This window comes from Oreochromis niloticus, linkage group LG22 (genome assembly GCF_001858045.2).
Source record: "Oreochromis niloticus isolate F11D_XX linkage group LG22, O_niloticus_UMD_NMBU, whole genome shotgun sequence".
Lineage (NCBI taxonomy): Eukaryota > Metazoa > Chordata > Actinopteri > Cichliformes > Cichlidae > Oreochromis > Oreochromis niloticus.
The window spans coordinates 7,033,534-7,058,528 of record NC_031985.2 but is presented as its reverse complement, the minus strand read 5'-3'; the positions used below and the strand labels follow the sequence as shown (position 1 = coordinate 7,058,528).

The 24,995-nt window shown below is 45.4% G+C and overlaps 1 protein-coding gene across 8 annotated transcripts in view; it reads right to left on the bottom strand.

The window, feature by feature from the left end:
* LOC102079388 (major histocompatibility complex class I-related gene protein) overlaps positions 1-18,278 on the bottom strand; it is a 38,908-nt gene extending 20,630 nt beyond the window's left edge. For 2 of the 8 annotated variants that reach the window (XM_025902420.1, XM_005464726.4), the window contains exons 1-4: positions 18,204-18,278; positions 17,524-18,072; positions 16,764-17,030; positions 15,371-15,649 (exon numbers count right to left, since the gene is read on the bottom strand). In XM_025902420.1, the coding sequence (XP_025758205.1) occupies positions 15,371-15,649; positions 16,764-17,030; positions 17,524-17,581 (604 nt within the window). In that variant the 5' untranslated portion in view covers positions 17,582-18,072; positions 18,204-18,278. The other 6 variants (XR_003215970.1, XM_025902422.1, XM_025902421.1 and 3 more) reach the window with 6 other exon arrangements.
* Positions 18,279-24,995: the final 6,717 nt, after the last annotated feature.

The window sequence follows — 24,995 nt, the reverse complement described above, 5'->3', positions numbered from 1 at the left end:
TTATTCATCTTCATTTAAGCATGCACTTCTAGAAGGGAAGACGAGGCCGGTGTCCCTCTGTAACAATCTTCACCCCTTTGTTAGTTCCAGGCAGCTTTATAGAGGCGACCCCATCATAAATCCCCCATGGTGTGCTCCAAACTGTGTCTGTGTCTATGTGCACGAGCACGTGAGTGCCTGTGTGTGCGCGTACCCGTGTGTCTATGTGAGTGCACGTGAGTGAGTGTGCATGTGGATGTGTGAGTGTAACAGTTAAAACACTGTGGGTGTGTGTCTCTTCCTAGGGGCCATAAAAAACATCTCCCTTCCAGACCACAGTTATCAAGTTACATGTTGAGACCCCCACACAGGTATCCTCTGGGGAATTTCCACTCAGCATTAACTCCTCTTTGTCTTACTTTCACAGTTCAACTGGGGAGGGTCTCCTAAGATCTACTCCTAAGTTCATGACACAATCAGGCCTTTGTTTATATCCAGGGCAGTGTCAGTGTCTCTACCATAATTCTACATTCTATCTTAACACATTTCTAAACTCTAAAGCAAACTAAACATTCCTACATGTCTAAACTCTAAAATAAGCTAAACATTTCTACAGGACTCAGGCGCAGGCCAGGGTTTTCCTTTAAGCGAAAGACTGTGCGTTTATTGACAGTGAACACAACACCAGGTGACTATGTACAATGTGCAGGGAAAAGGGGGTCCAGGTTGCCGGGGTCCGTGGGAAGACTGATCAGGGAAAAGCGAGGAACAGGGACCATGACAGTACCCCCCCCTCAACGGGAGCTTCCCGGTGACCCACCAGGCTTACCAGGATGAGACCAGTGGAAGGCCTGCAGCATACGCTTGTCCAGGATGGCGGCCCGCGGAACCCAGGAGCGTTCCTCAATACCATAGACCTTCCCAGTCCACCAGGTACTGGAAGCCACGCCCGCGGCCGCGAGAGTCCATAATCCGCGTAATGGAATAGGCTGGCAAGCCATCCACGAGCCGGGCGGGAGGAGGGGGCCTGGAAGGAGGGCACAGGGGGCTACTCCGGACAGGTTTAATGTGGGAGACATGGAACACACTGTGAATCCTCATGTTGCGTGGCAGCTTGAGTTCCACAGAGACAGGGTTAACCAGCGCCAAAATCTCAAACGGACCAATGAAGTTCGGATTGAGTTTTTTGGATTCGGTCCTGAGAGGAACAAAGCATGTGGACAGCCATACCTTTTGTCCCATGGTGTATGCTGGAGCTGGCATGTGGTGGCGATCTGCGATCTGTTTGTTATGGTCCTTTGTGCGCAGCAGCGCTGCCCTTGCGGCCCGCCAAGCTCATCGGCACCTGCGCAGATGGGCCTGAACAGATGGTACAGAATGCTCACCTTCAACAGAGGGGAAGAGAGGTGGCTGGAAACCCAAAGAGACCTCGAAGGGGGATCGACCGGTGGCGGAGGAAGTCTGACTGTTATGGGCATACTCAATCCAGGGCAGCTCATCACTCCAGATGGACTGGTTGGTGGATGCCGTGCACCATAGCGCTGCCTCAAGCTCTTGGTTGGCTCGCTCACACTGACCGTTGCTCTGGGGATGATAACCGGAGGTTAGACTGACCTTTGCTCCCAAAGAGGTGCAGAATTCCTTTTTTTTTTTTTGTTGCCTGTCCCGTTTGGTTCTCTTTCCATCAGAATTGTTGTCTAAAGGCAAAGAAAGATGCCCAACGGATTTACTTTATCAAATGGACCATCCCAGCCTTGCCGTATTGGTCTATTTGATTCACCTTTGCTTTTATTGTTTAGGTGCAGAATTCCTTCCAGATGCCAGATGTGAACTGGGGACCCCTGTCAGAAACGATGTCCTTCGGGATCCCGTACAAACGAAACATGTAGAGGGTGAGCAGCCGTGCAGTCTCCATGGCCGTGGGAAGCTTGGGCAGAGCTATGAAGTGGGCTGCTTTAGAAAAGCGATCAACGATGGTAAGTATGACAGTGTTACCTGCTGACGGTGGCAGCCCGGTCACAAAGTCCAAAGCTATATGGGACCAAGGCCTGGAGGGAGTAGACAGAGGATTGAGCTGTCCGGCGGGTGGCTGATGAGACTGTTTATTCCGGGCGCAGGTCGCGCAAGCGGAGACATACTCTCGAGCGTCTTTGGTCAGTGAGGGCCACCAGAAGTAGCGCCGGAGGAAGTTGATAGTGCGGTGGACCCCAGGGTGGCAAGAGAAGCGGGCTGTGTGGGCCCAATGTAGTACTTGAGAACGTACCGATTGAGGAACGAAGAGCCGTTGAGCTGGTCCACCTCCCGGATCTGGTTCCGACGCCTGAGCCTCCCGAACAGCCGCCTCGATCTCCCAGGAGATGGCGCCCACGACGCAGGTGGCGGGGAGAATGGAAGCGGCCTCAGTGGACTCCTCCGAGGCTGAGAACTGACGGGACAGGGCGTCAGGTTTGACATTCCGGGATCCAGGTCTGTAAGAGATGGTGAAGTGGAAACGGGTGAAAAACAGGGCCCACCTAGCCTGTCGGGCGTTGAGCCTCTTAGCTGATTGCAGGTATATGCCAGGTTCTTGTAGTCAGTCCAAACAAGGAAGGACTGAGCCGTGCCCTCCAACCAGTGCCGCCACTCCTCCAAGGCCAGTTTTATCGCCAGCAGTTCCCAATCTCCGACATCATAGTTTCTTTCTGCAGGGGACAGACGGCGAGAGAAGGCGGCACAAGGGTGGAGCTTACCTTCCTTCTGTTGTGATAGGACTGCTCCAACCCCTGAGTCAGAGGCGTCAACCTCAACCACAAATGGTTGCGTGAGGTCAGGTTGGATCAGGATGGGGGCCGTGGCAAACCGTTTCTTGAGCTCTTGGAAGGCTAACTGAGCTTCTTAGTTCCACTGAAAAGGAAGCTTGGGAGAGGTTAGCTGGGTCAACGGCAAGGCAACTCGGCTGAAGTCCCGAATGAACCGCCGGTAGAAGTTGGCAAACCCAAGGAAACATTGCAGTTGGCGCCGATTTGGTGGTTCCGGCCACTCAACGACGGCTTTTACCTTCACAGGGTCCGGGCGGAGATCCCCTCGGTCGATTATGTACCCCAGGAATGCAACGGTGGAGATGTGGAATTCACACTTCTCCCTTTTGATGAACAATCGGTTTTCGAGGAGGCGTTGCAGGACCTGTCTGACATGGTTCTTGTGTTCGGGCTGGTTTCAGGAAAAGATCAGGATGTCGTCTAGATAGACAAAAACAAACCGGTTGATAAAGTCTCTCAGCACATTGTTCACCAAAGCTTGGAACACTACAGGGGCATTTGTGAGGCCAAAGGCCATGACAAGGTACTCGAAATGCCCGAGGTGGGTGTTGAAGGCGGTTTTCCATTCATCACCTTCACAGATGCAGACCAGATTATACGCATTTCTCAAATCCAGTTTGGTGAAAACAGTAGGTCCTTGGAGGAGTTCAAAAGCAGAAGTGAGAAGAGGCAGTGGGTATTTGTTTTTGACCGTGATATTGTTCAGTCCGCGATAGTCGAGGCATGGCCGGAGGGTTTTATCTTTTTTCTCGACAAATCAAAAACCAGCTGCGACTGGAGAAGTAGAGGCCCGAATTCGTTAATGTACTTCTCCATTGCTTCTCGCTCCAGACGTGAGAGGCTATAGAGCCGACTGGTGGGTAAAGGAGCTCCAGGGAGCAGGTCAATGGCACAGTCATAGGGCCTATGCGGGGGGAGTGACTGGGCGCGAGCTTTTTGAAGCACCTCAGCTAGGTCGTGATAGACGGAGGGCACATTAGATAAATCAGTGGATTTCTGTTCCCCGGGAGAGGATGTTTCTGTGCTGGGAGGTGAGCCAGCTTTCAGGCAGGTCATGTGGCATTCCTCCCCCCACCCAGTGATGCACCCCTGTAGCCAATTGATGTGTGGGTTGTGCTGTTGTAACCAGGGGTGGCCGAGAACTAGTGGAGTGCGAGTAGCCTTAAACACCAAAAAACAGATCTCTTTAGAATGATTGCCAGAGAGGGTGAGCTCTACAGGCTCTGTGACCAAAGTGATGTCCGGAAGGCATTGGCCTGACAAAGCTGTAAGGCGCAGAGCGTGAGGCAGGGGCTCCAATTGCAGCCCGAGTTGATGGGCTAATTGACAGTCAAAGTTTTGTTCTGCTCCAGAGTCGATTAATACAGACAGGGAGCGACTCTCAGAGCGAATGGAAAGTTTAGCTGGTAGCGTTAAACGGGGAGGAGCTTCTTCTTGGCTTAGCTCACCCACCAGTACTCCTACCATCACTGGCAGGCGCGCCCTTTTGCTCGGGAAGGGCAGGTGGCAACAACATGTCCCTTATGGCTACAATAGAGGCACTCACCGGCCGAAATTCTGCGCTGATGCTCCGCGGCGGTGAGATGGGAGCCGCCCAGCTGCATGCGTTCCTCTCCGTCACCCACATGCGTTCCGGAGGGGCCGACATCAGCCATGCCGTCGGTGCCTGAGACTGAGACGCAGCCTCGTGGGAGTTGTAGTTCCGCTGCGACCAGCAAGCCCGTAGCCGCTCATCAACCTTAATGCACAGGGACATTAGCTCATTAAAGGAGGCAGGAAGATCGCGCATAATTAGTTCGTCCCTTAATTCCTCTTGTTGTTCAATAATGCGCTCCGTAGCGCCTCTTGGCTCCATCTCGCCTCTTCTGCCAGAATCCAAAAATCGATTGCGTAATCGGACATGCTCTTCTTACCTTGTTTAAAGTTGAGGAGACGGAGCGCAGCGGCCTCAGCCCCAGTGCCTTGGTTAAACACACTCTTAAATTTGGAGAGAAAGTCAGCATAGGTGATGACAGGATCTGAGTTTAACACAACCTGGGCCCACTTAAGCGCATGGCCCCTCAGAAGTTGAACAAAGTAAGTGATCTTTGCCCCATCATTGTTATGAAAACGCTGCTGCTCGCGAAAGGTTAGAGAAACCTGAGCCAGGAATCCAGCACATTTGTCAGACTCACCCGAGAAAGGTTCCGGCGTAGGTAGGGGTCCGTCAGAAGGCGTGATGACCCGAGGTGAGCTACCTGACGCTGCGGCAGGTGGTGCCGCCTGGGGAGCTGGGCTGGACGGCTGAGGGTTCCCGGGTTGCGCATTTCTGTCCAGCGGTATTAACTGCGCTACCACCTAGCTCAATGGGGCGATGTCATTCCGCAGCTGCACAAGCATTTATTCGTGGCGGGCAAGAACAGCTTCCTGGGCGGCCAGAGCTTGGCCCACGGGGTCCTGTCCTGGAGTCCATGCTGGCTGGATCGTTCTGATAGGGATTCTGAAAGGGACTCAGGCGCAGGCCAGGGTTTTCCTTTAAGCAAAAGACTGTGCGTTTATTCACAGTGAACACAACACCAGGTGACTATGTACAATGTGCAGGGAAAAGGGGGTTCAGGTTACCGGGGTCCGTGGGAAGACGGGGATCAGGGAAAAAGTGCTCCACACTCTCTGTACAGAAGCTCAAAAACCTCCTCCTCAGTCACTCCTCTCGTAGTTGGGTTTCAGAAACGATCTATACACAGAAAGGTCAGGTTAGCAGAATAATCACAAAACGGGTTACAGACTCAGCTCAACGATCCAGCGAAGACTAGCGTAGATCCACCATCTTAAGTAGTACGGCAATCAGCTGGAATCAGCGGCCAGTGCGGTGATGAGAGCAGGTGTGTGGGCCAGCAGCGGGAGCCCGCAATGAGCATCGCCGTGGCGAAAGAGAGAGAGCGAGAGCAAAAACCAAAACAAACATATTGCCTAATAGAGGGTCGGCCAGCGAGGCACAGGGACCATGACATGAGGTAAGGGGAGTAAGTATACACTTAGTAGCAGTCTAAAATTTACAATTTACAGTTGAGAATTATAGTGACTTGAGGTGGTTTAGAATGACCAACATAGCAGCTTTACAGTTTACAATAAGAAATAAAGTGACCAACATGAGCAGGTTTCCTGAGAGTGGGATTGTCCATAGAGCAGCATCTGTATTTACAAAGGCAGTGGTAGATGGAGTCCAATAGAATTCGTTAGTGGTTTGTGTGGGTGTGTGGTGTGGGCGGGGGAGTGGGGGAGCTGGTAGTCAGTTCAGGAGTCTGATGGCTTGGGGGAAAAAGCTATCCCACAGTCTGGATGATCGGGCCCCAATGCTGCAATAGCGTCTGCCGGATGGGAGGAGGGAAAAGAGTCCGTGTGAGGGGTCATGCACGATGCAGGAGGCCTGACTGATGCAGTGTTTATGGAAGATGTCCTGTAGCAGTGGGAGAGATGTTCCGATGATCTTGCCAGCTGCTTTGACGATCCGATGTAGCTGGCTGAGGTCGCCGACTTTGCAGTTTCCAAACCACACGGAGATGCAGCTGGTCAGAACGCTCTCTATGGTGCCCCTGTAGAACATGGTAAGGGTGGGAGGGGGGAGGTTGGCCCGCTTTAGGCGTTTCAGGAAGTGGAGGCGCTGCTGGGCCATTTTGGTGATGGAGGTGGTGTTAGTGGTCCAGGTGAGGTCGTCTGAGATGTGAACTCCCAGGAACTTGGTGCTGTTAACAGTCTCTACCATGGAACTGTGGATTCTGAGTGGTGTGTGAGTGGAGCGAGTCCTCCTGAAGTCAACGATCATCTGGTCCAACCATGGTTATTATGTCGTCAGCGAACTTGATGATGTGGTTAGAGCTGTGTAGTCGTGTGTCAGGAGCGTGAACAACATTGGGCTGAAGACACAGCCCCGAGGAGCTCCTGTGCTCAGCCTGATGGTGCTGGAGATGTTATTGCCGATTCGGACGGACTGAGGCCTCTCTGACAGGAAATCTAGTATCCAGTTGCATAGAGAGGTTCTCAGTCCCAACTTGAGTTTGTCAAATAGTTTTTGGGGGATAATGGTGTTGAATGCTGAGCTAAAGTCTATGAACAGCATTCTGACATAGGTGTCTTTCTTGTCCAGGTGGGAGAGGGAGAGGTGAAGTGCAGTGGAAATAGCATCCTCGGTCGATCTGTTCGGCCGGTATGCAAACTGCAGGGGGTCCAGTGAGCAGGGGAGGTTGCGCTTCATGTGTGCTATGACAAGTCTCTCGAAGCACTTCATGATGATGGGGGTCAGTGCGATGGGACAGTAATCATTCAGGCAGGATACAGAGGATTTCTTTGGCACCGGGATGTTGGTGGTGGACTTGAAGCACGCTGGAACAATCATCTGGCTCAGCGATGAGTTGAAAATGTCTGTGAAGACATCAGCCAGCTGATCAGCACAGTCTCTCAGCACATGACCTGGGACGTTGTCTGGTCCAGCAGCTTTTCGTGGGTTGACCTTGGTGAGAGATCTCCTCACTTCGGCTGGCAGAGAGATGGTCTGGTCGGTGGTGGGGGGTGTGGCTTTCTTTGCTTGTGTGTTGTTCAGGGCATCAAACTGTGCGTAGAACTTGTCCAGCTCCTCAGGGAGTGTGACATCTCCATCACAGCTGCTTGGTACAGGCTTGTACTGTGTGATGGCCTGAATGCCCTGCCATAAACTGCGAGAGTCCTTTGTGGTGTGGAAGTGGCTCTGGATCTTTTGTGCATGTGCACGCTTTGCTTGTCGGATGGCGCGAGAGAGGTTGGCTCTGGCTGTTCTGAAAGCGGTTTTATCTTCAGACCGGAAAGCAGCATCACGCTCTCTCAGACACGCACATACAGTTGTAGTGAACCAGGGCTTCTCATTGGCTCTGGTGGTGATGTTTCTGGAGACAGCTATATCTTCTGTGCACTTACTGATGTGAACTCGTTCAGGTCCAAGAAGCCATTTGGGGTGGCTGCCTCTTTAAACATGTTCCAGTTCAAACCAGAGTTATGATAAAAAAAAATATGAAATGTTTGATTTTCTTCCAGAATACTATCGTTGTTTATATTTACTGTGGGAAGAAATGCTAATAACAGCGTTTTATAAGGAAAACGCTCAAAATCGCTCACTGCCTGTGAGCAAAAACAAAACCCCCACCCTTTGCTATTGGTCGAAAAATGTACCATGTGGACCAATCAAAAAATGATATGGCAACATGGCATTTAGTTGTTTGAGATTTGCGACGTTTAGCTCAAATCTTGTGTAGTTAGTGTGTAGTGTAGTCAATAGTTTTGTTGTGTGTGTCAGAACAATGAGGCGACTACTGAATGTTACAGGTGTTACAGGAGTGATACATCTCCTGTTGTCAGGCCTGCAGGTATCAGGCTGTTCTCCTTTATCTCATAGTGGACAGAAATTATTTTTTGGAGTGGCACAAATAAATTGTGTAGCATCAGATTTGATGCAGAACACCTGATTGTTCTGTAAATAGTTTTTAAAAAAAAATGTTTATTTAAAAAACGCCTTGGCTGCATTTTTAGGTAAAAACTGTGTTTGCATAACTCAGTTACTTTTTTGAAGAAGTAACTATATAATTAATTGCCGAACATTGGTCATTATATACTGTATTTTGCAGACAGAGTTACAGGACTCTCTCCCAGACCACAAACTCATACTCATAATACAAGTCAGAGCTTTATGGAAAAAAAAAAAAAAGAAGTTTTGTTTTCAAAATTGCATTTCAAGTTATTTTTACTTCCAATAGTGTTAATATACTACACAGGTCATGAACAAGATTTTTTTTTTTTTTACTTTCATTGTAAGCACAATTAAAAGTAGTCTAACATAAATGTAAATGCTGTAATTTGATTATTTTAATAAACCATGCTAGAATGGATTTGATGCTGGCGTGACCACAGTGCACACGTCTGCTGTTGCTCACAGTGGACCAAGGGGCCACTCAGGGAGTTTGTGTGTTTGCTCAGATACATGAAAAATTAGAGGGAACATTGATCTCTTGTCTAGGGATGGGTATGCCATTATGGCACCAGTTCTGACATACACGGTAGTAACCAGACCGAAAAACATTGCACATTTTGGTGCTTTATTTCGGTGCTTTTTTTTTTTTCCTGAGACATCATACATGGATTCTAGCCAATCATTTTACCTTTGCAAGGATAGTAGGCGGGCCCAGGTACGTACGTTCTTTTAGAGCAGAGCTACAGATTAAAAATGCCCAAGGCGAAGCGGTCAAAAGTCTGGCTGTGCTTAACAGCAAAAGATGCAAACTCAGCAGCCTGCAACAAGTGCTTTAAGATGATAGTGTGCAAAGGAGGTAACGCCTCGAATCTGATGACGAACCTGGCGACGTATAGTGTTTTGTTAAAAGCTGAGAAATGCACCGTATTTGATAGCTTGCTGCGAGACCCCACACCGGCACATCTACTGCGGGTGTGGTGCCTGTTATCAGACCCGGAGTTAGCAACATCCCCCAAGAACCCGAAGAAGAGAGTCCTGGCCCCTAGCCCTGCCAGTGTAGCAGAAATGATGACGGATGATGATGGCAGCAGCAGCCGTTCTTCTCTGGGTAAGTAGCTTAATGTTGTTTGTGTGTAATTTACATTGAGTACGCTAACCATGTTATTAAATTAATGCATGTAAGGTGAACTAGCAAACACCGTCGTAGTTACATGCGGCTGTCTTCTTGTTTGATGGCAGATACTCCCTTCACCCTGGCCAAAAAGGCTAAAATGACCAAAGAAAAAGTGGAACAAAGTTTGTGTTTTTTCCATGGTTTAAGCACTGCTTCCAGCCAAGAGTGATACCATATAAGCCCTATAGCTGCAGAAAAGGCTAACATTGTTATCTTTTTACAAAACAAACAGCTAAACATGAGAGGTTTTAGGACAAAGTTTGTGTTCTCCATTCTTTAAGCACCGGTTCGAGCACCGGCATCGTTTCAAAAGTACCAGTTTGGCACCGGTATCGGATAAAAACTAAACGATACCCATCCCTACTCTTGTCTCGTCATTTCTATTACAATCAGCTGTGCCTCCCTCCTGTTTTACCATTCCTCATTCCCCTCCATGTGTATTTAGTGTGTGGTTGCCTGTACTCGTTGTCGGTCCGCCTGTGTTAGTTGGTGCTTCTCTGGGTCTCTCTGCTTTTCATCGCATGTTTCTCCTTAGTACATGTTTCAGGTTTGTTCTTTAGTTTTCCCCAGTTTACGTTTTGGTAGCTCACCGTTCCTTATTTCCTGTTTTTGCCACTTTGCCACCCCTGTAAATAAACGCTCACTCACATCACAGCCTTTGCCTGCATTTTGGGTCCTTCCTTCACAAACACCATGCGGCTTGGCCCACAAACCATGACAATGTAATCCTTCTATAGCTAAAACAGAAATAACATTTAGAGCTTCAGAGGAGCTTGACATAAGTGGGTCTTAACTCTTTAATCTTAGTGTGTCAGGCTTGAAGCAGGAAGTATTTAAGCTTTTCAGAGTCCCACACCTTAAGATTGATTTTTAATGCCCAAGAAAGTAAATAAATAAATGAATTGCTCTTTATTTGTTTAAGGAATAATTTGCAAAATGCAATACAATATATGCAAAATTGGTATTGCTTTTAATTTGTCAAGTTAATACGTATTATGGCAATTTTGGCTAATTATTTCAGGAATCAGGATTTTGAATGGTTACAGGTTGATCTCATACCTGCAAAGGTAGCTATAAAGAGAATTCAAAGAACAGAAGTAAGATAATGGCGAGTAACACGAGGTCAAGCTCACAGGAAGAAGAAAAAGTGTAGCAAATAAAAACAGTTACTACTAACTGATGTATGCACATACTCGAAATAACGACTTTCCTGCTATGAATGCAGGAGATGCAGATGCATGGGTGACCGTGGTTCATGGGGTTGGGAAGCTCATCTTGTAACCGGAAGGTTGCCAGTTCGATCTCCTGCTCTGTCTCAGTAGTTGTGTCCTTGGGCAAGACACTTCACCTACCGCCTACTGGTATTGGCCAGAGGGGCAGATGGTGCGATATGGCAGCCTCGCTTCTGTCAGTCTGGCCCAGGGCAGCTGTGGCTACAACTTTAGCTTGCCTCCACCAGTATGTGAACGTGAGAGTGAATGAATAGTGGAATTGTAAAGTGCTTTGAGGGTCTCGAAAAGCACTATATAAATGCAATCCATCATTATTATTATTATTATTATTATTATTATGCAGGCTCACCTACTGAAATCAAGAAACACAGACTACCAGTGAAAAATGGCAGTCCAAGAGCCTATGGAGAAGAAACACTGGCACTGCAAAGGCCTACTAACAAATATGGCCTGCAGAAAGGAGGAGAGGAGGAGTCAGCCGGATGATGACATCTAATGGTTGGCACACATAAAAGCCCAGGAACTCCAGAGAGGGGCATCCAAGGGAAGATCCACAAATCATGAAGCTGAGATAGAGGTTGGTCTATCTCCTCGAGTATCTTGATGCATTCTCAATCATCCAGGAAAGTAAATCTCCAAAAAGTTGATTCTGTTCATCTGGACGTAGCGTTTTGTGGAAGAAACGTTTCATCACTCAAGTGACTTCTTCAGTCTCAGCTGACTGCAGGTTTCCCCAATCTTATAAACAGTACATTTGCATAATGACTGAAACCAGCCCACTGAAGGAACAATGTTCAATGTTCCTTCAGTGGGCTGGTTTCAGTCATCCTTTGACATCTCAAAGGATGTCAGCCGCCCTCCTCCCTCCTGACATCCTTTGAGTTGGGCCTAGTGGCCGGCACTGCTGCAGGCTGCGTTCCCCGGCCTGTTGCCCGCGCTTCGCCGGCTTCATATGCCAGTCGGACTTCGCTGCGTCTGACGGCTCGGCTTGCGGTTGACAGTTCTCCGGCCTGTGGCGCTGGCTCACTGTCTGGCACGTTGCCCAAATGCTGCGGGTCCACGTGGCCGGAGGTGCCCGGTCAGTGAGCTACCACTCCCGGCGAGTCACATCCCTGGCTGCACTGCAGCTCCGGGCTGTCTCCCCCTGGCGTGTTGCCCGCATTCGCCTGCTTACGCACCAGTTGGGCCTCGCTGCGGCGAGTGTGCGTTCTCCAGCCTTTGGGTTGGCTGGGTTTGGGGTAGGCTGGGTTCTCTCTGGCATATCAGCTGCTGCAGCTCCTGACTGTGTTCCCCTGACGTACTACCCACGTTTCGCTGGTTTACACGCCAGCCGGAGCTCGCTGTGTCTGATTCTTCAGCCGGCGAGTGAGTGTTCTCCAGCCTGCAGCGCTGTGCACGAGTGTCTCATTTTCGAAGTTCACTCCTGCTGCTCCCCTGTCTGCGGACAGCGCTAGCGACCGCTTAGCCCTGGGGCAGACCTTCGGGTTAAGTCCCCGCTTGGCCTTCAGCGGGCTGGACTGCCAGCCTCCCCGTCTGCGGACAGCTGGGCGGCTCCGTGGTTGGATGGACCCTTCCAGTCGCATCCCTGCCTTGGCCCTGCATCTTGCAGCTGTACTGCTGCTGCGGGCTGTGTTCCCCTGGCGTATTGCCGGCGCTTCGCTGGGTCACACACTAGTCAGACCTCGCTGTGTCTGATACGTCAGCCGGCAGGTGAGTGTTCTCCAGCACGCAGCGCTGGCTCTCTGTCTGGTGCGTTGCCCCTGTGTCGCGGGTCACATGGTCAGCAGGTGCCCGCTCAGTGAGCTGACACTTCCCGATTGTCCAGTGTCTCATCGGGCCCACTCTTGCTGGCCCCCTGTCTACGGACAGCGCAGAGTGGCTGCTATGCCCTGGTGATGAACCTTGGGTTGCTCCTCACTTGGGTCCTCAGTGGCCTGAGCCACCAGCACCTCCCCTATCGTGGATGGTGCAGGTCAGCTGCTCTACTCCTGGGACAGGCCCTGGGCATCGTCATACCTCGGCCAATCCACTGAGTGGCCGAGATGCTTCGACAGGCTCTCTCTCCCTGGCACTGTGTCACTGCCTAGTGCCAGGCAGGGCTCTTTTGTGGCTTGACTTTTCCAGCTGGCGGCTCCGCCTTCCCTTCTGGGGCGTCATCCGCATATCGTGGGCTTCTGTCACAGCGATAGCCAGCTGCTGTGGTCAAGTGGCTTGGTAGGCTGTGTTGCCCTGGCGTCTTGCCCGTGTTCGCCGGCTTACACGCCAGTCGCACCTCGCTGCGGCGAGTGGCATTCTCCAGCCTAGTGTAGCCTGTTCTGTCTGGCGTGTTGCCTGCAGTGCGCGGTTCACGCTGCCAGCAGGGCTCCTGTCATTGCTCGAGTGGGGCGGCTTCTCGGCTCTGTCTGCAGCTTAAGCCGCCGCCGCTGCTGCTGTTACTGCTGCAGGCTGTGTTCCCCTGGCGTATTGCCCGCGCTTCAGCATCAGACACTTGCTGTGTCTGATGCTCAGCCAGCAAGTGTGTTGTGCCGCTTGGCCCTGGGGTGACCTGCGGGTCGCGTCCCTGGCTTGGAGCTCCTCTCCAGCGGCTGCACTACAGCTGCTTGCTGTGTTCCCCTGGCGTGTTGCCCGCATTCGCCGGCTTACACGCCAGTCGGGCCTCTCTGTGTCTGATACGTCAGCCAGCGAATGTGTGTTCTCCAGCCTCCTTGGCCAGTCTCTGTCTGGCATATAGGCTGCTGCAACTGCAGGCTGTGTTCTCCTGGCGTGTTGCCGCATTTGCCGACTTGCCCGCCAATTGGTCCTTGCTGTGTCTGATGCCTCAGCAAGCGAGTGTCCCCCAGCCTGCGATGCTGGCTCCCTGTTGGTGCTTTGCCTCTGTGTCACGGACTTACACGGCCAGCATGGGGACGCCCAGTAGCTGGGACTATGTGTCTGACCTCGAGTGTCTCATTGCGAGTTCACTCTTGAGGCTCCCTGTCTACAGACCAGCACGTGGTGACAGGGCTTGGGGTGAACAGCTCGGGGTGGCTTCGGCTTTCAGGATGGATGGGTCACATCCCAAGCTTCACCTGCAGTTCGTCGGCGTACACACCAGTCGGACCTCGCTTTGGCGAGTGAGAGTTCTCCAGCCTGTAGCGCCGAGTCTCTGTCTGGCATTGCCCGCATGTCGTAGGCCTATGCGACCAGAGGGATGCTACTTGGCAGCTTGGTGTGCTGCGTTCCCTGGCGGTCTGCCTCGCAGTTCCCGGGCTGACCTTGAGCGGCCAATCACTTGTGGTCTTGCGTCCTGCACGACCGGTTCAGGCCAGTCTAGCGTCTGCAGACTGCTGCCTCCACCCCCTGGCTCGGCCTTCGCATTGCGAAGCCCTGACCAGGGTGGTGTCTCTATTTGTGCGTTGTCACTGATTCCCGGCACCTTCACTCTCGGCGGTGCACTGTCTCCTCGCGGGGTGTCTTACAGAGTACATATGGAATATGTAACGGTGTGGAGAGAGAGTCTCGATATGCTAGAGAACGTACAGTTACGGTCTAACCTTGGTTCTCTTAGTGAGAGACTCTCTCCACACCGTTACATATTCCATATGTACGGGGTACGACCCCCCTTGGCTGTTGATTATAACTTACTCAGGGTTGCTAATGGGGTGCGTCATCTAGAGGGCAGCAAGGTAGAAATTCAGACTGAGGTAGAATCAGAGACTCTGAATTTTAGAATGGAGAGTTGGTCCAGATTTCTGTACAGAGATAACTGGGATCTGAACACACATCACAGTACATTTTAACACTAGCTGTATGACAGGGGATTTCTTTAAATCACCCTGCCGTTCTTTGTTCAGCTGAGGCACCCGAGTTAGAAAACACACAAACACTGCAGATCTTCTTTAACTCGCGAGGGCAGCCATGAAACGCAGGATCTGCGTCTCATCTCTGTCTGCGTTTTTTATTTATACTTTTCTGTGTGTGTGTGTGTGTGTGTGTGTGTGTGTGTGTGTGTGTGTGTGTGTGTGTGTGTGTGTGTGTATATATAAAGTTAACAGAGTTATTCTCAGAACTCAGAGCTGAGGTTCTCCTTTTCTAAGTCTGTATCTTCCAAAACAGAAAGAGGAAGCTGCAAGTTGTTTATCACAGAAGAGTTCATGTCAAAAGTTATTAGGTGAAAAGTCACGTAGACATGTGCTTAATGATCAATAAAGAATACATTTCATGTTAGCTGATCACAAAATACACGATTTTCCTTTGACACTGTACCTCTTGTTTATACTAAACTAAAATATTTTGCTAACTTTAAATGGAATGAGCTACAAAAAAATGTAAAACTGATTTCATTATAACATTTAAAATGATACAACTACTCTTGCACGTTTTTATTAATTTATGAATATGTATCATGTGTTCTCATATTGTTTTTTGTAAACAAGTCTCTCTTAGTAGAAGGGCTCTTCATCTCAATGAGTACTTAATAATTTTCTGCCTACACCATCACTATTAAGTTTCATTTTTCCTTCTTTGTGTCAGAAAATATCACTGGAAAAAAAACAAACCCTGAAATGATCAATAACAGATTGTAGCAGATGTGTGTGGATCCAGCCTCTTTCAGAGTTCATGTCTAAAAATGATTAAGTACAAAAATAACCAAAACTGTATTTTGTGGAAGACTATGCAAGAGAAAATAAACACTTCTGCATCCATGAAACAGTATCAGGTTGTGTGACTCTACCTGTTCTCTGCAGGGAGCGTTTCCCATAGGATAAAAACATCTTCATCCACTGTGGATAAATGTTAGTGAGGAAGTCTTCATTGAGTTTTGTTCTAACACTGTCAGCATCCCATCTCTGTTTAGTAATGGCAGCTTCTGGTTTCAGTGCGATCCACGTCAGTGTCTTCAGATCAAACTCAACAAAGTCTTCTCCGTTGTAACCGTACTGTAAAAATCCAGTCACCTCTCCAGTTTTTTCATCCCATTCACAGCCTTCTCTCATCTGTAAAATGTGAACACCTGAAGAGAGAAACAAAGAAAAGAGAGAGAGCAATATATTATTTTAATATTGCATACTGTCATGGATGCACTGCATCATAGATATGATGCATGGCAGGTAGGATTTGGACCCAAACACACTCATGGGATGATGAGAGGAGAGCACCCGTGGGATGTACGTTTGGAAAGTATAAAGTTGAGGCCAAGTAAGTAAATGTAATACAAGACAGTGAGAACAACAGTTACCAAATAAAACAGGAATCCACAACTGAATGGGAGAAACAAGGGTTAAATTGGCATAGAGGACTGAAGGACGAGAGAAGGAAGGATGGAAACATGGAAGGAGAAATGCAGGCGAAGCTGGGACATAAAGGTGAACTAAGCAGAAGCAATGTGTACAAAACTAACCAGAACTGAAACTCATATTAATATAATAAATTCACAAGAAAACAACAAAAAAAGACAAGACCTCTAATAAGCTAAAGCAACCACACAACAAACTAAATACTAACTACAACAAAGATAAATATTGAGACACAAATGATGAACTAAATATACACAAAGCGACAAAGGAGGTAAAAAGAATAAGTAATAAAAACAATTTTTCAAAACAAAACACAAACATAGGTAAATCTCAGAATCAAAAAGAAACACTAACTCACAAAACTCAAAAACCAGGGACCATGACGCCATGTGTGAGGCACTACCTCTTCAAGGTTTATGATGCGCCCATGATCTGAATCTAATTCTCTGGCAACCTTTTGTTAATATGAATTTGAAGGTGATGGAATTCTGCAATTTGTAAAGTAGGCCTGGTGTGATTATTCAAGGTTAAAAGAAAAACAAGAGATAGAAAGTGATACAACTCACGAGTTATCATGAGTTAAACTTTTAAAGGCAAAGTCTGTTTCTAATTATTTTTTATGCAAGACTAAAATGTAAAAATGAACAATTATGTAAATATATTGCTTTATCACCCATTTTCAGAAACTCTCACACTAACAAGGTTTATGATGCAATTAATGAAGAAAAAAATAAGACTTAAAAAAATTTTCACTGATAATTAAAATCATTTATCATCAATTTTCATTTTGCCTAATTGATTTAATTGATCTTAAAATATATAATACTGCACCTTCACTCTGGAATTGCTCCTTCAGACTAGAAATACGGTTTCCCAAGTTTTGGGGCAGAATCACAGTACACTTTCGAGTGTATATCTCCAACAGCTCAGTGTCGTTTTCAAACATCTCCTTCACCCAGTTCTGTCTTGGTTCCAATATCTTGTTAATGCTGTCACAGTAAACCATATGGATGTTGTCAAGCACCACAGCACCCATAAACTCTGGGATGTTTGGGACTCCAGAGGATGCAGTGACCAGATACTGCAGTGAGTGTTTCACTGTGAAATAATCAATTTTTATAGTGTTAAATGAAAGTAAATAAAACATTCAGAGAAAATGTCAGAAATATGATTGGTTCAGTACGATTCAGATAACATTATTGGCGCTGGAGTCACAGGAAATATGACTAAAAGAGGACTGTTTGATCGGTGATCAAATGGGACAGGAGAAAAGCAAAACAGCAGCAAAATTCGCCCTATTCCCTTTACTCTGATGGAGATGTTTGGCCAAATCTGCTCATCTGGTTTGCAGCTGTTTTGAATGCGCTTGTAACATCGACATTAAATTATCAAACCAACATTTATAAAAAAAAAAAAAAAAAAATTGTAAGCGAATATTCAACCAAAAACCTTCTAAACACTTCTTCAACGGGGCGAATATGCTATGGCACGTAATATACCACGTTTAACTCATGTTAAAAAGAGCTTTAAAGTAAGGCGAAAGCTGACGCCCTGCTCTGGGTCAGATGAGTTCAAAGGATTATTTTTTTACCTGCAGATGACGTGGAATAAAAAAAGAAGAAACACAAATAAAAACATATTATCCTCATCGTGATCCTGTAATTACTGCTAGAATACTTTTGATGTTAGTTCTCGCTGAGCTGTTCCATTCTAGTGCGTGTGAAAATAGCGTCTTCCTGTTCCTTTCTTTCAGAGTAAAAGTCCTCGAAATCGACACGTGTCCAGTGTTTTTTAAAAAAAGACTGAATGTGTTTTCCTTCTTTATAAAACGGTAACATTTATCACATTCTCACGTGCTAGTTCTGACCAATAGTAGCAGTCCATTTCACTCTCGTTGACCAGCACATTTTTAACTCTTTCACGCATAGTGGTCACTACATGTCACGGAAAAGAGGGACCCAGGCGCGGTTCTTCTTCACAGAAACACAGTGCGTTTATTTACAGTGAAACAGACAGGCAAGTCCAACAATTCACTCAAAAGTGCAATTTTCCAATCGTGCTCGTCCCTGCTCCCAGTGCGTTCCGTGTTGTAACTCCCTTAGTGTGTGTGCTCCCCACCTCGCTTCTCCGCTCGCCCCTCCTGGAGGAAGAAGGAAAATCCACTATTAGCCACACGCTAGCCGAATAACAAGCTCACACTGCTCGCACGAACTATACTAGTTCGGAGTAATAATCCCACATCGACTGTCGCCGCGAGTCCAGGTAAAATACCTCTTTCTAGCCGGGAGGGATGATTATCAACAGCTGGTCAGGTAATCAGCTGCAGGTGGGCCGGTGTTCTGACAAAACGTCCTACCTATCAAGCTGTCCTACTTGTTGTTACTGCGCATGCGCACAATTCAAAACGGCCATATTTCCGGTTTAAATAGTACACGCCTATTATTTCATCCTACCCCGATCTTGTGCCGATCTCGTTGCTTCGAAAAAAGGTTTGTATTAAAAGTTTTACTTCTTTATTACAGATGATAATTGTTTACCTTAAGCTGCTCAATCGAAGTCATATTCCAAGTGTTTATTTGGTGCTTTTAAAATTTATTTTAGTCCTCCTGCAGTTACTGGACACCACTCGCCATTGTTATGTTGGATAAACGCTCCGTTGTTATGTCGAAGAAAGTACTTTTGCACCACATACTTGTTAATTGCGTGATAACGTTGTGTAGTCGTTTTATTTACTGTATGGATTCCGAAGCCATGTTGAAATTGTCCGATTTTCTCCTTAGTTATGGAGAACAAATACGAGGAACTGCTCATGTTTCTGTCTGTTGGGTCCTACCCATCTGAATACGATAAGTCCCAGAGGCAAACCCTTAGGAGATACGCCGCAAAATTCAGGCTGAAGGGTCAGTATTGTAATGTAAATAACTAAATGTAATTATTGGTTAAATACATGTTATAATTATTTTACATTTTTTAAATATAGGCGGAGTGCTCTTGTTTGGAAACAGGAGAGTGATAAAAACAAAAGAAGAAGCCATGGGACTATTTCAAGAGTTTCATTCAAGTCCCATCGGTGGACACACTGGTGTACTCAAGACTCGAACTGCAATGTGTTCCAGATTTTACTGGTATGGAATGTCGGTTGACATTGTTAATTGGGTATGTATTTTTAAAGTTGTCATTTATATATAGTATGTTAATAGTGCACCAATAGAATGCATAGTTATCCTGAAGACCCGTACCAGATTGATGTACAGTAATTAACACTGTATCGCCACTTGATCAAGTATTTTTATAGAACATTTGCAATTTTGTTGTTTAATTAATTGCGATTGTTGGATAATATAAAGATCATTCAATATGTTTAAGGTCCTGGCTTGTGACCAGTGTCAAAAAATGGGAAAACCATTGGCTGCTGTGCAACCACTGCAGTGTATAAAGGTAAATATCAGTAGCATTTTAGTAGAAAATAGTAATGTTATCATGTACATTATATATTAATGTGATTCTTTTATCACTGACAGGTGTCACATGTCTGGGAGCTAATCGGAATAGATCTAACTGGACCTCTTCCAAAAACGTCTAGTGGCTTCCAGTATATTATGACTGCAACAGACTATTTTTCAAAATGGGTTGAGGCTTTTCCATTAAAAAGCAAAAGTGCTGCTGAGGTAGCTCATCAGTTGTGCTCACTCATATATAGACATGGCTCCCAAAACGAATTTTATCCGACCAAGGAAGGGAATTTGTTAACGAGGTAAGTGTTAAGTTTACTTTTCCATACCTCTTTAGGTAAATACTTGGCCACAGTGTGCCAAGTAGCTGCCAGGCCAAAGGTTTTGTGTGATTGTTTTTAAAAAACAATTTTCTTTTTTCTTTGAAGCTCAACTCAAGACTTTGCAGCTTAATGAAAATAGATAGAAGTGTCACAGCAGCGTATCACCCTCAGACAAATGGCCTCGACGAAAAGACAAATGACAACATAAAAAGGTATGTTTTATTTGTATGTAACATTTCATTTGCTTTTAAGACACTGTCACTATTGTGGGTTTTTTATGTCCACATGTAGAGCCCTGAGAAAATTAGTCAACAGTCAACAGAATGACTGGGATGTGTATCTGGATGCTACACTGTTTTCTTTGAGGTCCAAGGTCCACACCACAACCAAATACACACCATTCCGTTTAATGTATGGGAGAGAGGCTACGGATCATTCTGAAGTTCCTGTCGAAGTCCCAGTAAGTGTTATTAAGGAATTTTATTTATGCAACAACTATGATAATGCATAAATTAAATGTCATCTTAATTGGAAATTGTGCATATTGATATTGGCTGCAGCTTTAATCTTCTCTGCTTAACTTCTATATGCAAGATACATTTAAAAGATAAAGTAAGTGACTAGTTACTTCTTTATGTTTGTTTCTTTATGTAAAGTAATAAATGTTGAGGAGACCTTTAAGTATAATGTGTTCACCTATGGAAGTGTATCAAGAGGAAAAAGTGACTATACAAAAAATGATATGAGTCCATCTTTGTGGCTTTCTGTGCTCAAAGCTTTATAATAGTATATTTACTATTAAACATGAGTTATTATAGCTAGAATTTTCAGTTCATGTTTCACATGCATTATTTGTCTTTATGATTTTAATTGTAATTTAAAACGTGAAAATTTTAGTTGTCCTCCATCATTCTCCCTGAGGAGTCGAGTTATGGTGACTTTGTATCTTCTACAAGAGACGCACAAGAGCAAGTTAAAAAAACTGTCGAGGAAAATATGGCAAAGTCCCAAGACTTACAAAAGGAAGCCTATGCCAGACGAGTCCAGAAGAAGTACAAAAACCTTGTGTACAATGTTGGAGATGAAGTTCTTCTCTTGAACATGAGGAAACGTGGAAGGAAGGGAGGAAGGTTTGATCCAGATTTTTCAGGACCCTACACCATTCAAGACATCGCTGGCAAATGTGTGAGATTAAAAAACACGGAAGGAGCCACTTTAAAAAGTCACTACAGCATTGACCATATCAAGCCGTACAGAAGAAGCCACCATGTAAATGTCAGTGACAATGAAAAATACCCAACTCACAGTCAGACAGTGAACAGCAGCACAGACCTGAAGATGCCCCCCTGCCATCCTCCTGCTGACCCTCAGTGCCAGCAAAGTCCAGAGGATACCAGACCCTCTGTTATTCATTATGCACCCAAAACGGCTGACAAAAGTTGTTGCTCCCACAAGCAGTTTATTTCTGTTCCAGGACCAGAAACGCGTGAACAAGAACTTCCCTCCCGGAAACAAAGCTTAGAAAGTGAAGGTGGCATAGTGAACAACTCTTTTTGACCCGTTGGTCATTTGTTGCCAGTTTGGCGTTGCAACTTGATTGACCATTGCTTGACTTTGTTTGCATTTTGCAGTCTTCAACTCATATTGGATGTAAAGAAACATGCAACATGAACTGAGCTTGTGGAAGTCTGGAAATGGATCTGCCTGTCAGTAATTTTCTCTTTTGCCCACCCGCTGTACCTTTCCTATTTCTCTGCGTGAAAATGCACGTTTATTGTGTTGACTTTTTTCCTGTTGTGGCCCGTTGGCCTTTACCCGGCGTTTCCACTAAAAATCTCATGCATGCCTGAGCTAACTTATCATATTTTTCTTTCAGTAAAGAGGCTATGGGCTGCAAAGGATACTGGGCGCTTGGAGTCAGTTGTTGGACCATACAAGTTATTTGATTCCTCTTTTCGAACACTGCAGGGGTCACGGTGGCTTTCTGATGAGGTAAGATAACTTATCATTATTGACTCTGATTTTGAAGTGCTCTCCTTCTGAAGCATTTGCAGTGCAGACACCATTAATAGTTTAAACTGTGCGGGTAGGTGGGGGGGTTTATATAGCAAAACTCTGATAAGGTTTCACCCATTCACTTCCATAGGAAAGACTGTCATCAACCACAACACAGATGTTGTGACATCTGTGACATCATAATACCCAGTTCCAGTATATGCAGAAAGAACCTTTATCAGCAATTATATTCCTTTCCAAGTTTGTGTACAGCACTCAAGCAGTTACTTCAGAAATTGTTGCTGCTGGTGTATAAACTCTGATTTTTCAAAACAGGTCATTGATGCATACCTGCACCGTGTCATTGAGAGACGAAAGGTAAGTAAGAAATGTCCTTTGCCCTCTTACTTTGAAATACAAAAAAATGTATTTACTGTTCTGTAACATTGTTGTATACTTATACAGAATGCTGCACACCTGCTCTGTTCAGTAGTTGCAAGCTTGTTGTTTTCTGGGCAGTTCAGATGCATCACCAAGGTAAGTTGAAAGTTCAGAAGTGGTCCAAAAAGTTGAGTCATTTCTATTTCTGAGGACAGAGTTCGGTTCCTTTAAACAAGACTATATTTGAAAACACCCTGAGACGCACGGTACCTAAGTAAATCGAAATGACTCTGCACTTCCAATCCCACAGATGAAGTTCCCAGTTGAAGACATGTGGCTGTGCCCTGTGAACTTTGGTACACACTGGATTCTTGTGGTATGTGTTCATTTAGTTATTCATTTGCGTAATTTGTTGTGAAGCAGTTTCTTGCTCAAAGTGTTATTCTTAAATAGGTTTTCAGTGGCAAAAACTATTGTAATTTTTAATTTATTAACTTTTTCTTTAGATTGTCAACATTTCTGCACAGAAAATACTGCTCATAGACCCCATGGGCAATGAAGGTGTTTATGACAGGAAAATTCTGCGCAACTGGAGGTATGTATGATACTGAGGTATTATTCTTGTGTGTTTTATGTTTAGGTATTAAACATAAAACATTTCTTGTTTCATTACAAACATTTTTGTTCAACTAGGAATTTTCTGAGGATGAGAGGGCATGAAGACACCATGGAGTGGCAGTTACACACTATGCAACACAACAAGCAACAGGATTCCAGCAGTTGCGGAGTTTTGCTGTTAAAGGTAACCCTTATTCAAATGATTCCATTTATTGTTAGCTACAATATAACTTTACATTATAATCATAATGAGAAATCTCACAGTTTGCAGAACAGTACCTTGCTTTTGGAGAGGTCAGTGAGGTGTTAACCACTACAGAAGCAGTTGTGCTGGAGCGAATGCAGATAGCTTGCACCCTACTTGAACATCGAGGTAAGTCCAGTAAAGTCCTTATCACATTAGAGTGTGTACTTCCAATTTAAATAGTGCTTTTCAAACATTTTCAGATAAGACCCTTCTTAAAGTCTAATTAAAAAAAATTCAGGGGACTAATTTGCCATGAAGTATTTGTGGAAAAAATGTACTATTATTTTTTTTTTAAATAATCAATAAATAATGTTTGATTAAAACCTAACCATGAATGTGTTTCAGGGAACGCTGAGGACTACTGCATTGTTTGTTCTATGTTAGATGCTGACGCTGACGGCAGCATGATTGAAATGGTAAAACAAAACAAAAGAAACACATAAGTCTTAGTATCATTACTTGCTAATCATGTTTAAAATGTGGACTAATAGTATTCACCAAACATAATATGAGCTATTTATTTTTCCTTTCCAGGTGCAGTGTGAATCTTGCCAAAGATGGGCACATTTTGCATGTGCAAAATATAAAGAGAGCAACCAAGAATATAAATGCAAAAAATGTAAGGAAAATACATAACAACTTCAAATAAAAACAGCTGTCTTTTCCCCTCCATGTCTCTTTGTATTCTTTGTCAACATTAGATGATTGTGTGCTGGAGGCATGTTTTGATACCTAAATAAATCCAAGCAGGAAGCATGTTTTGATAGTGTGATTTGGCCATCTGAACGTCCTACCTAAATAAATCCAAGCAGGAAACATGTTTTGATAGTGTGATTTGGCCATCTGAACATCCTACCTAAATAAATCCAAGCAGGAAGCATGTTTTGATAGTGTGATTTGGCCATCTGAACGTCCTACCTAAATAAATCCAAGCAGGAAACATGTTTTGATAGTGTGATTTGGCCATCTGAACGTCCTACCTAAATAAATCCAAGCAGGAAACATGTTTTGATAGTGTGATTTGGCCATCTGAACGTCCTACCTAAATAAATCCAAGCAGGAAGCATGTTTTGATAGTGTGATTTGGCCATCTGAACGTCCTACCTAAATAAATCCAAGCAGGAAACATGTTTTGATAGTGTGATTTGGCCATCTGAACGTCCTACCTAAATAAATCCAAGCAGGAAGCATGTTTTGATAGTGTGATTTGGCCATCTGAACGTCCTACCTAAATAAATCCAAGCAGGAAGCATGTTTTAATAGTGTGATTTGGCCATCTGAACGTCCTACCTAAATAAATCCAAGCAGGAAGCATGTTTTAATAGTGTGATTTGGCCATCTGAACGTCCTACCTAAATAAATCCAAGCAGGAAACATGTTTTGATAGTGTGATTTGGCCATCTGAACGTCCTACCTAAATAAATTCAAGCAGGAAGCATGTTTTAATAGTGTGATTTGGCCATCTGAACGTCCTACCTAAATAAATCCAAGCAGGAAGCATGTTTTGATAGTGTGATTTGGCCATCTGAACATCCTACCTAAATAAATCCAAGCAGGAAGCATGTTTTGATAGTGTGATTTGGCCATCTGAACGTCCTACCTAAATAAATCCAAGCAGGAAGCATGTTTTGATAGTGTGATTTGACCATCTGAACGTCCTACCTAAATAAATCCAAGCAGGAAGCATGTTTTGATAGTGTGATTTGGCCATCTGAACGTCCTACCTAAATAAATCCAAGCAGGAAGCATGTTTTAATAGTGTGATTTGGCCATCTGAACGTCCTACCTAAATAAATCCAAGCAGGAAGCATGTTTTAATAGTGTGATTTGGCCATCTGAACGTCCTACCTAAATAAATCCAAGCAGGAAACATGTTTTGATAGTGTGATTTGGCCATCTGAACATCCTACCTAAATAAATCCAAGCAGGAAGCATGTTTTGATAGTGTGATTTGGCCATCTGAACGTCCTACCTAAATAAATCCAAGCAGGAAGCATGTTTTGATAGTGTGATTTGACCATCTGAACGTCCTACCTAAATAAATCCA